Below are 12,624 nucleotides of genomic sequence, written 5' to 3'. Positions count from 1 at the left end.
AGGGTCAGACTGTGGCAGCAAGTGTGCAAGGACCTGGCTATAGACAATGTCTTGGAGGTAAAAGCCACAGTGTGCCGACCTGGGGTTTCACCTCGGGTCTCAGGCAGGATTCGTTCTCCTTGGAGAACAGGCCCAGAAGCCAGCCTGGGAGGACTGTCCCTTCAGGCCAGCAGTGGCATCTGTGACCTTGAGCTAGTGTTCTTCTCTCCAGTGTGCTCATCTGTTTTAGTGTGCAGGTATTTCATGTAACTTTTGACCTAGCAGGATTTCTGTCGGCAGTATGCAGGATCTCACATCTCCCCAGTGCTAAAACTTATGACATGCTGGGTGAGATGTGACACATCCCTCAAATGTGTGACTAGTTGACAAGAAAGCAAAAGAGGTCCCCAGGAGCCAAAACCTGGCCAAAGAGTGCAAAAACAACTGTAGCAGTGGGTATTGGGCTAGGAGGTTAGTTACTGGTCTAGTGACCAAGCACCTTGAGTTTTAATGGCCATACAGATTCAACTGAGCCTTGGGCCTGAGCTATCTAGGGATGGAACTAAGACACTAAAGTCCAGCTGCTAGACTTTATGGTCCAGTGAGGGGACCAGAAAGCCATAATGGAAAGCATAGAAACATGGGCCAGAGCTTGCAGTGTCTCAGCCTGCTCTCTGAGTTAGGAAGACTGTCTCCCTGAGGCTATGGAGACATGGGCCTGCCCTCTTGGGGATTTGGGGTCAGTGAAACACTCCCTGTGTCATTTGGAAAGCACCAAGCTGAGAAATGGACACGGAAGATCTGATCTAATTAACACCCCAGAGGCCCTTGGCAAAGCAACTACAAATGCAGCTGACCCAGACAAGGATGTGCTGCATTCCCACTAAAGAAACACTGCCTGAGATGACTTGGAATCCAGAGAAACAAAGCGCATGAAGAAACCCTGCTTAGAGTTCCCTGGTGGCACAGCAGTTTAAGGATCCAGCATTGTCACTGCTGTGGCACAAGTTTGTTCCCTGGCCTGGAAACATCTGCATGCCATGAGCACAGCCCCAAAAAGAAAAAAGAAACCTTGCTTATGCACAAATGCAGGAAACATCATGAGCAGAAGGTACAGACCTCTATATGCCTCTGATCATAGATTGGCAGTTGGAAACTGGAAAATAAATGTGTAAGATGGTCAAAAACATGAAAGATAAAAAAGAAAATATTTGGAGTTCCAGCTGTGGCACGGTGAGTTAAGATTCCAACTGCAGCAGCTCTAGCTGCTGCGGAGGCACAGGTTCGATCCCCAGCCCAGTGCAGTGGGTTAAAGGATCTGGTATGGTGATGGTTGAAGACCTTATGAATATACTAAAAACTACTGAATTCTACACTTTAAAATGGTGACTCTTAATGGTATGTGAATTATAGCTCCATAAAAAAAAAATAATACATCAGAAAAACCAGATAAATTTGGAAATGAGCCCAAAAATACTTTTAGAAAGGAATAATAATAAATATTTCAGTAAAAAGTCAGGGCATGCGTGACAGCAGATGAGACCAGCTGAAGAGCATTTGCTCTGAGGGAATGGTCTGAGGAGAGGCTATGGAGCTCCTAGGAGGACATGCCATGGGGCAGCTGTCCAGAGGCAGAGGGCACTGTTTTACAGGGTTAAGCAAGTACTGAAATCTCAATTTTGGAAATGGAGGGAATTCTGAATAGCAGGAATAAAACGAAATCTCCACTTTGGTGAAACCCCAGAGGAGCACCATTGCCAGAAACACCTCTTCAATGAGGAAGGACGCTTGCTGGCTTCCACGCCCCTTGTCACAGTCAGTTCCTGTCTCATGGGTAGTGCAGACCCTGCTTGAGGAGTGCAGAGCATGCCCCTTGAATCAGGCTGCTGGAGGGCAGAACCTCCACTGTATGCCCTGGTATTTCACCTCCTAAATACCCCTTCTGCTTCAGCTGTTCATCCCTTCCTTCCTCCTCCTTGTACACCTGCCAACCACTGGTCTCTTTACTGTCTTTTTTGCCCATTCTAGAATATCATATAATTGGAATCACATTGTATGTAGCCTTTTCAAATGGGTGTGTTTTACTTAGTAATGGCCATTTAAGGTTCCTCCATGCATTTTCATAGTGTAGTAGCTTATTTCTTTATATCATTAGATAATATTCCGTATTATGGATGCACACAGTTTCTATGTACTACAGATTATCCCTTCCCCCACTGAAGGACATTGTGGTTTCTTCCATTTTTTTGGCAATTATATATAAATGATGTATAAGATTACTGTCAGTACTCATGTGTAGGTTTTTGTGTGAATACATGTTTTCAGCTCCACTGGGCAAATACCTAGGAGTGCAATTGCTGGATCATATGATAAGACTAGCTTTAACTTTATAAGAAATCGCCAGACTCTCTTCCAAAATGGCTGCAGTCCCACTAGCAGTGAATGAGTTCCTTGCATCCACATCCTTGTCAGCATTTGGTATCATCAGCTGCTTGGGTTTTCACCATTCTGATAAGCGTTTAGTGGTATCTCATTTTAATTTTCAGTTCCCTAATGACATATGCTGTTGAGCATCTTTTCATATGCTTCTTAGCCATCTGTATCTTTGGTGCAGTACCTATTCAGATCTTTGTTCATTTTTTTAATTGCTTGTTTGTTTTCTTACTGCTGAGTTTTAAGAATTCTTTGTATATTTTAGATACAAGTCTTTATCCAGATAATGTGATTTACAGACATTTGTTACCTGTCTTTGGCTTGGCTTTTCATTCTCTTAAGTGTCTTTCTCAGAGGAGAAATGTTTAATATTGATGGGTACAACTCACTAGATTATTTCTCTATCATGGGTCATTCTTTTGGTGATTATCAAAAACCCATAGCCAAACCCAAGCTCACCTGGATCTCCTGTGTTTTCTTCTAAATTCTAATTTTATAGTTTCATATTTTACATTAGATCTGTGATCCATTTTGAGTTAATGTTTGTGAAAGGTGTAAGGTCTATGTCTAGATTTAGCTTTTGCTTGTGGACATCCAATTGCACCAACACCATTTGTTGAAAGACTATCCTTTCTCTGCCTTTGCCTTTATCAAAGATCAATTGACTACATTTGTATGGATCAATTTCTCAGTCTTTTGCTTTTCCATGTAAACTTTAGAAGCAATTTGTTGATAACTACAATATAACTTCCTGGGATTTTTAATGGAATTCCATGGAATCTCTAGATCAAGTTACAAAAAATTAAAATCTTAACAATATGGGGTCTTGGAGTTCCCATCGTGGTGCAGTGGTTAACGAATCCGACTAGGAACCATGAGGTTGCGGGTTCGATCCCTGCCCTTGCTCAGTGGGTTAACAATCCGGCGTTGCCGTGAGCTGTGGTGTAGGTCACAGAAGCGGCTTGGATCCCGTGTTGGTGTGGCCTTGGCGTAGGCTGGCGGCTACAGCTCTGATTCAACCCCTGCCCTGGGAACCTCCATATGCTGTAGGAATGGCCCTAGAAAAGGCAAAAAGACCAAAACAAAACAATGTGAGGTCTTGCTATTCATGAACGTAGAATATCTCTATTTAGATCTTTCACTTTTCGTCAGAGTTCTGTGATTTTCCTCATACAGAATTTGTACATATTTTGTTAGATTTTTATCAGATCATTTCCTTGTCATGAGTGTAAGTGGTACTATGGTTAGAATTTCAAATACTAATTGTTCGTTGCTGGTATGTAGAAAAACAATTGACTTTTATATGATAATTTTGTATCCTGCAACCTTGGTATACTTGCTTTGCTTTTTTTTTTTTTTTTTTTTTTTAATGGCCACTCCCACAGCATATGGAAGTTCCTAGGCCAGGGATTGAATCTGAGCCATAACTGGCAGGATCCTTTAGCCCACTGCACCAGGCCAGGGATTGAACCTGTGCCTCCACAGTGACCCAAGCCACTGCAATTGGATTCTTAAGCCATTGCAGTTGGCTTCTTAACCCACTGCACCACAGCAGGAATTCTTGTAATTGCTAATCAGTTAAAAAAATTTTCTCTTGTTGATTCTTTGGGGTTTTCTACAATGACACAGTGTTATCACTAATGTCTTCATTCACTAAATCAGTTTTATTCTTTCTTCCCAATCTTTATACTTTTGTTTTCTTCTCCTGTCATTTTGTATTAGCTAAGACTTCTATTACAGTGTTAACAGTAAGTTTTTTTGTGATTATTCTTTATCAAGTTGAAGAAGTTCTCTATTTCTAATTTGCTGAGTTTTTATGATTAATGTTTAGTTTGTCATATCCTTTTTCTGCATCTGTCGATATGGTCATGAGACTTTTCTTTTTAATGTTGTTGGATGTGGTGGATTACATTGATTTTTTCGAATGTTGAATCAGTATGCATACCTGGCTCAAATCCTATTTGATGATAATGAGTAATTATTTTTATATGCTGTTGGATTAAATTTGCTAGTAATTTGTTGAGGATTTTTGCATCTTTGTTCGTGAGAGATACTGGTCTGTAGTTTTTCTTTTTTATAATCTGATTTTGGTAATGCTGCCTCATAGGAGTTAGAATTTATTTCCTCTACTTCTATTTTCTGGAACCAGTTGTAGAGTATTAGTATAGTTTCTTTCTTAAATGTTTGGTAAAATTCATCAATAAAATTGTCTGGGCCTGCTGATTTATTTCTTGGAAGATTATTCATTGTTGCTTCAATTTCTTTAATAGGTAACAAGCCTATTCTGATTCCTTTTCCTTATGTGAGTTTAGGTGGATTCCCCCTCCCCAAAAAAAAGCTGGCCCAGTCATCCCATTGTGGTCAGCAGTAACAAACCTGACTAGTATCCATGAGGATGCAGGTTCAATCCCTGGCTCCACTCATTGGGGTAAGGATCCAGCCATGCATTGCTGGATCTGGCGTGTCTGTGGCACAGGCTGGCACCTGCAGCTCTGATTTGACCCCCAGCCTGGGAACTTACATATGCGACAGGCGCCACCCTAAAAAGAAAAAAAGGCCCATTTTATAGTTGGTCATAATATTCTTTTGTGATCCTTTTATTGTCCATGGCATCAATAGTAAGAGCCCCCTTCCATTTCTTTCTTTTTTTTATTGAAGCATTTTTGATTTACAATACTGTGTTAGTTTCAAGTGTACAGCAAAGTGATTCAGTTACATATTTTTCAGATTCTTTTCCATTAAGGTTATTATAAGACCATTTAGTGTAGTTCCCTATATGATACAGTAAGTCCTTATTGTTTATCTCATCTTTCGTTTCTGATATTAGTACTTTGTGTCTTTGCTCTTTTTTCCCCCTGATTATCCTCACTGTAAGTTATTAATTGATTTTATTGATCTTTTCAAAGAACTGCTTTTCATTGATTTTTCTCTTGTTTTCCATTTTCAATTTCATTGATTTATGCTCTAATTTTTATTTTTTACTTTCTTTTGCTTGCTTTGTATATTTTGTTTATTAGTACATTAATATTGTATTATCATATTGTACTTTTTTTTTTTTTTTTTTTTTGTCTTTTTAGGGCCACACCCTCAGCATATGGAGTTTCCCAGGCCAGGCATTCAATCAGAGCTGTAGCCACTGGCCTACGCCACAGCCACAGCCACAGCAATACAGAATCCGAGCCGCGTCTGCACCCTACACCACAGCTCACAGGAATGCCAGACCTTTAACCCACTGAGCGAGGCCAGTCCTCATGGATGCTAGTCGGGTTTGTTAACTGCTGAGCCATGACAGGAACTTTTTATATTGCTTTTATTATTAATTTTCCTTTGCTTGCTGCTTCTTGCTCATCTTATTCTAGTTTCTAAAGGTGATATTGTTTCAGGTCTTTCTCTTTTTCTAATTTATGCATTCTCTGCAATAAATTTTCCCTCTAAGCACTGCTTCCACTGTATCCCATAAATTTTGACATTATGTTTTCATTTTCATTTAATTCTACATTTTTTTTTTGTCTTTTTAGGGCCTCATCTGCTGCATGTGGAGGTTCCCAGGCTAGGGGTCAAATCTGAGCTACAGCTGCTGGCCTACACCACAGCTCACAGCAACTCCAGATCCTTAACCCACTGAGTGAGGCCAGGGACTGAACCCGCATCCTCATGGGTACTAGTTGGGTTCATTAACCCTGAGCCATGGAGGGAACTCCTAATTCAACATTTTTAAAATTTCTTTTGAGACTTTTTCTTTGACCCATGTGTTAATTAGAATTGTGTTGTTTGATTTCTAAAGATTTGGGAATCTTCTAGGTATATATATATTTTTATTGATGTCTAGTTTAATTCCCTTGTGGTCTTAAAGCATATTTTGTATGGTTTTTATCCTTTTAAATTTGTTGGAATATGTTTTTTTGACCCAGAATGTGGTCTATTTTAGCGAATATTCCATGTGCTCTTGAGAAGTACGTATATTCTGCTCTTGGTTAATGAAGTATTTTATAAATGTCAGTTAAATTCAATGGATGATGATAACTGCTCAGTGAGTTATATCATTGATTTTCTGTCTGCTGGATCTGTTGATTACTGATAGAGGTAATTTTCCTTACTCTGATGACTGCTTTGTCAGATTAATACAACTGCTTCAGCTTTCTTTTAATTAGTATTAGCATGGCATGTCTTTCTCTATCCCATTTTTCAAAAATAGACTTAAGGAGTTCCTGTTGTGGCTCGGTGGAAATGAATCTGACTAGCATCCATGAGGGTGCAGGTTTGATCCCTTGCCTCGCTCAGTGGGTTAAGGATCAGGCGTTGCTATGAGCTGTGGTGTAGGTCACAAACATGGCTCAGATCTGGCATTGCTGTCGCTGTGGCATAGGCTAGTGGCTACAGCTACGATTCCACCCCTAGCCTAGGATCCTCCATATAGCACAGGTGCAGCCCTAAAAAGACACACACACAAAAATAGACTGAATTTTTTTTAACAGTTTAAGGTTCACAGCAAAATTGAGCAGAAAGTACAGCGAGTTCTCATATACTCCTTTGCCTTCACTATTCACATCCTACGTCTGAGTAGTACATTTGTTACAGTCAATAAAACTGCATTGACACATCACCCAAAAGTCCATAGTTTAAATTAGGGGTCACATTTGGTGTTGTGCATTCTGTGGGTTTGGACAAATGTATAAGGACATGTATCCATCACTATCATGGTATCATAGAAAACAGTTACACTGGCTTGAAAACCCTCACACTCTGTTCATCCCTCTCTCCCTCTTAACCCCCAACAATTGATATTTTTCTGTCTCTGTAGTTGTTTATTTTCCAGAATGCCATACAGTTGGGACCACTCTTCACTTTTAATCTATGTGTCTTTATATTTAAATGGAGTTTCTTGTAGACAACATGTAAGTTGGGTCTTCTTTTTTGTTCTTTTTGTCATTTTTTTGTCTTTTTATTAGTATCTTTAGTACATATATTTAAAGTGATTATTGCTATAGGTAGATTGATATCTATTATATTCTTTACTGGTGTTGTTTCTGGGTTTTTTGTTTTTGTTTTTTTTTTTTTTTTTTTGCTATTTCTTAAGCCATTCCCATGGCATATGGAGTTCCCAAGCTAGGGGTCAAATCGGAGCTGTAGCCACGGGCCTACGCCAGAGCCACAGCAATGCAGCATCTGAGCCATGTGTGCAACCTACACCACAGCTCACGGCAATGCCGGATCTTTAACCCACTGAGCAAGACCAGGGATCGAACCCACAACCTCATGGTTCCTAGTCAGATTTGTTAACCACTGAGCCACGACGGGAACTCCTATTCTTTACTGTTTTCTATCTGTTGCATTTGTTCTTATCTCCTCTCTTTTTATGCCTTCTCTGGTTTTAACTGAGCATGTTTTTGGTATGATTCCATTTTCTCTCTTCTCTTACATTATATACTGCTTTTTAAAATTTTTTTGGTGGTTGCCCTACAGTTTGAAATAAACACTTATAACTATCTGAATATACTTTCAAATGTTACAATGCCAAAGTTACCTTATAACAGAGTATTCCCAATTCCTTCTTTCCATGACTTAGAACATTGCTACTATTTATTTATTTCACTTATGCATAAGCTATAGTAATTCAGTACATTGTTGCTGTTACTAGTTTGAACAAAAAGTCATCTTTTAGTTAAGAATAAGAAAAATTCGGGAGTTCCCGTCGTGGCGCAGTGGTTAACGAATCCGACTAGGAACCATGAGGTTGCGGGTTCGGTCCCTGCCCTTGCTCAGTGGGTTAACAATCCGGCGTTGCCATGAGCTGTGGTGTAGGTTGCAGACGCGGCTCGGATCCCGCATTGCTGTGGCTCTGGCGTAGGCCGGTGGCTACAGCTCCGATTCAACCCCTAGCCTGGGAACCTCCATATGCCGCGGGAGCGGCCCAAGAAATAGCAACAACAACAACAAAAAAAAAAAAAAAAAGAAAGAAAAAAAGAAAAATTCGCCTCACACCAGTCAGAATGGCCATCATTAATAAATCCACAAATAACAACTGCTGGAGGGGCTGTGGAGAAAAGGGAACCCTCCTGCACTGCTGGTGGGAATGTAAACTGGTACAGCCACTATGGAGATCAGTTTGGAGATACCTTAGAAATCTATACATAGACCTTCCATATGACCCCGCAATCCCACTCTTGGGCATCTATCCGGACAAAACTCTACTTAAAAGAGACACATGCACCCGCATGTTCATTGCAGCACTATTCACAATAGCCAGGACATGGAAACAACCCAAATGTCCATCGACAGATGATTGGATTCGGAAGAAGTGGTATATATACACAATGGAATACTACTCAGCCATAAAAAAGGATGCCATAATGCCATTTGCAGCAACATGGATGGAACTAGAGAATCTCATACTGAGTGAAATGAGCCAGAAAGACAAAGACAAATACCATATGGTATCACTTATAACTGGAATCTAATATCCAGCACAAATGAACATCTCAGAAAAGAAAATCATGGACTTGGAGAAGAGACTTGTGGCTGCCTGATGGGAGGGGGAGGGAGTGGGAGGGATCGGGAGCTTGGGCTTATCAGACACAACTTAGAATAGATTTACAAGGAGATGCTGCTGAATAGCATTGAGAACTGTGTCTAGATACTCATGTTGCAACAGAACAAAGGGTGGGGGAAAAACTGTAATTGCAATGTATACATGTAAGGATAACCTGACCCCCTTGCTGTACAGTGGGAAAATAAAAAAAAAAAAAAAAAGAAAAGGAATGTATATATATGTATGACTGGGTCACTTTGCTGTGCAGCAGAAATGGCACAATGTGTTAAATCAACTATAATAAAAAAAGAAAAAATTTAAAAAAAAGAATAAGAAAAATTCGGAGTTCCCGTCATAGCACATCAGAAAAGAATCCAACTAGGAGCCATGAGGTTGCAGGTTCCATCCCTGGCCTTGCTCAGTGGGTTAAGGACCTGGCGTTGCTGTGAGCTATGGTGTAGCTTGCAGATGCACTTCACATCCTGCGCTGCTGTGGCTGTGGTGTAGGCTGGCAGCCGTAGCTCTGATTGGACCCCTAGCCTGGGTTGCAGCCCTAAAAATTAAAAAAAAAAAAAATTTTTAAGAATAATAAAAATTTAAAAATTTATATTCATTTATTCTTTCTTCATGCAGATCTGAGTTTCTGACCTCTACTGTTTTCCTGCTGAGAAACTTCTTTTAACCTTTCTCGCAAGGCAGTTCTGCTGGCAACTAAATTCCTTTGATTTCTTTTTGTTGTTTTTGTCTGAGAATGTATTTATTTCTGTTTTTGATGTATAATTTCACAGGATACAGAATTCTAGATTGGTAGGGGATTTTTTTGTTTAGTTTTTGTTTTTACTTTGTTTTGTCTTTAGGGCTGCATCTGTGGCATATGGAGGTTCCCAGACTAGGGGTCGAATTGGAGCTGTAGCTGCTGGCCTACACCACAGCAATGCCAGATCTGAGCCGCATCTGTGATCTATATACCACAGCTCACAGCAACACCACATCCTTAACCCACTGAGCGAGGCCAGGGATTGAACCTGCATATCCACATGGATGCTAGTCAGATTCATTTCCACCCAGCCACAATGGGAACTTCAGGTGGGTTTGTTTTTAATTTAATGTCTTAAATTTTTCACTTCAGTCAAGTTTTGCTTGAATGGTTTCTGAAGAGAGGTCTGACATAATTTTTATTCTGTCCCTTATATATGAAGTGTATTTTTCCCTCTGCTTCGCTCAAAGAGTTTCTGTTTGTCTTTGGTTTTCTGCAGTTTGAATATGTGTAGCTAGGTGTTGATTTTTTGGTATTTATTCTACTTGGTGTTCTCTGAGCAACTCAAATCTGTGGTCTGGTGTCTTTCATTAATTATGAAAAATTCTCAGCTATTATTCTCAGCTATTGCTATCATTATTATTGTTAAATTCTCTCTGCTTATATGACCCATCTGTTCTTACATGTTGTCCAGCTTTTTCCATTAGAGCCCTTAACATATTAATCATAGTTATTTTAAAATTCTGGTCTGATAATTCCAAAATTGCTGCCATGTCTGACTTATTCTGAGCCTGCTTCATCTGCTAAAACTGTGTTTCATTTTGGGTTTTTGTGTGGTTTTGTTTTGCTTTTTATCATGTCTTGTAATTTTTGTTGAAAGCTGAACATAATATACTGAATAATATAGGAACTGAGGTTCCAAAGTCTTTAATGTGAGGTTTTGCTTACCTGGGCAAGAATTAGGTCTTGTTTAAAGTCTCCTATTTTATTGTGGAGCCAGAGTCCCTGCCTCTGACTTTCAGGAGGGTTTCCTTGCATGTGGAGGGGCCTAGGCAGAAGTTGGTTAATTGCACTGTTCCCAGGTCACATCTTACTCTAGAAGAATAGTTTCCCTTGGGGAAAAGCTTTTGTTAAGACAGACAGAATTCTGGGTGTGTTTCATCATGTTTACTTTCCCTCCCCCAGCCCAAAGCATGCAGGGGGAGCACTCTGTTCCTGATCTCTACCCTGTGAACCCAGTGGAGTTCCTGGAGATAAAATTAACCAAGTGTGGGTGCCCTCTTCCCACTGGCCCCTCAGAAGTTCTAACTCACAAGCACCCAGCCAGGGACTGGGGCCCTTTTCATTCTTCCCCCTGTTAGGGCTCCAGGGACTTCTGCTCCAGGTGAGCTGTGGTTTTCTACCTGTGTCCCCAGTTTTCAGGGTGATGGTTTCCCCTGTAACGTTACTTCTCTGATGGATCTAAGAAGAGTTGCTGATGTTCAGTCTTTCAGCTTTCTTCTTGCTTTGAGGATAAGCTCTCTGCATCTCAGAGCAGAAGCCAGAAATCCCCTCCCAACTTTTAATTTCTCAGCTTTAGGGGATGAGTATGGATTTTATTGATTTTCATAAAACAAGTGGTGCTATGGAAGAGCCATGAGTGTCCATGTTTATGCAGGTTGAAAGAGCAGAGCCTTGTGAAGGAGCTGAGGCCCCGGGATGTCCTGGAGAGCAGCAGTGACAGCGACGAGAAGGTCCCTGTGGCCAAGCCCTCCTCGCTTTCTAAGCGGAAGCTGGACCTGGAGGTGGAGACAGTGGAGAAGAAGAAGAAAGGGCGGCCTCGGAAGGACTCCCGGCTCATGCCCATGTCCCTATCCATGCAGGTGAAGCCACAGGTCCTTGCTGCCCCTGCCCCTCCAGAGTCCTCAGGGTCAGCCTTCCTCCGCACCTTTGTCCTCACCAAGGGCAGGGCTCAGGGACATCTCTGCTCTTTCAGTCCCCCGCCGCCCTGACTGCAGAGAAGGATGCCATGTGTTTGTCTGTCCCAGCACCTGCACTGAAGCTGCCCATGCCGGGTCCCCAGAGAGCGTTCACCCTCCAGGTGAGTGGGCCTCCTGCCTCCTTCCCGAGCTGGCACATTCTCTCAGCCCCCCCCACCCCACCTCACTTTCAGGTGCCCTTCATCCCCTTCAGAGCAGCCCCCCAATCTTAACAAGATGGCCGGTCTCTCCAGGGCCCCTCGCTTCCCCCCACCAACCCCTCCCCCCGCCTCTTTCTCCTTTGTGGCTGTACCCTCCATGTTCCTGATGGCAGCAAGGTGCCCTGCTCCTCACAACCCGTCTCGGTGTCCCACCTGGAAGCCTTTTCCATCTGCACACTTGGTCTCAGCTCCATGCCTGTTGGACTGCGAGCTAGTGGTCTGTCTCCCACCAGCCTGCTGGCCCCATCCACTTCCCAGGGCCCTGGGAAGCACTCAAGTGCCATCTTATAACCACGTGCTTATTCACAGCATGGGTCTGGAAGAAATCACACACTGTTCCCTCACTCCCTCTGCACCTCGGCTGAGGTTCATGTCCTTGGTGGTGCCAGTGGGCAAGTTGGGGTCATCTGGCTCTTCTCTCACAAATCTCCCACCTCACCCCTTACTGGGGCCTATTCGCAGAGTGGTGCCTGGGGTTGTTCTTGGTTTCTCGGGCCCTGGCTCCCCTGCTGTGAGGGGAGTGAAGACTGCTTACCTGCCCTCCTGTGGAGCCACGCTCTTCTGGGGACACTCCCATGACACTGGGCTCTGATGAGCACATGGAGGTGCACTGCCAAAGAAACCAGGGAAACTCAGGGGTTTCCAGAACTTTCTTCAAGTGCCGACATAGCCTCTGTTCTTGCCAAGCCCCCCAGTCTTTGAAGATCCTCTAGTTGGAAGACCAGAGACCTTTGTCACCCCCAGCAG

General features: G+C 42.2%; 1 protein-coding gene across 9 annotated transcripts in view; it reads left to right on the top strand.

Moving 5' to 3' along the window:
• The window catches only part of LOC100152722 (protein HIRA), a 73,293-nt gene that overhangs the window by 41,782 nt on the left and 18,887 nt on the right, over positions 1 to 12,624 (top strand). For all 9 annotated transcript variants that reach the window (XM_021074293.1, XM_005654115.3, XM_005654116.3 and 6 more), the window contains 2 exons: positions 11,356 to 11,560; positions 11,674 to 11,778. In XM_021074293.1, coding sequence (XP_020929952.1) covers positions 11,356 to 11,560; positions 11,674 to 11,778 — 310 coding nt within the window. The remainder of the gene's footprint in view (positions 1 to 11,355; positions 11,561 to 11,673; positions 11,779 to 12,624) is intronic.

This window comes from Sus scrofa, chromosome 14 (genome assembly GCF_000003025.6).
Source record: "Sus scrofa isolate TJ Tabasco breed Duroc chromosome 14, Sscrofa11.1, whole genome shotgun sequence".
NCBI classification, from domain to species: domain Eukaryota; kingdom Metazoa; phylum Chordata; class Mammalia; order Artiodactyla; family Suidae; genus Sus; species Sus scrofa.
The sequence above is the reverse complement of the archived record's forward strand: the minus strand, read 5'-3'. Positions and strand labels throughout refer to the sequence as shown.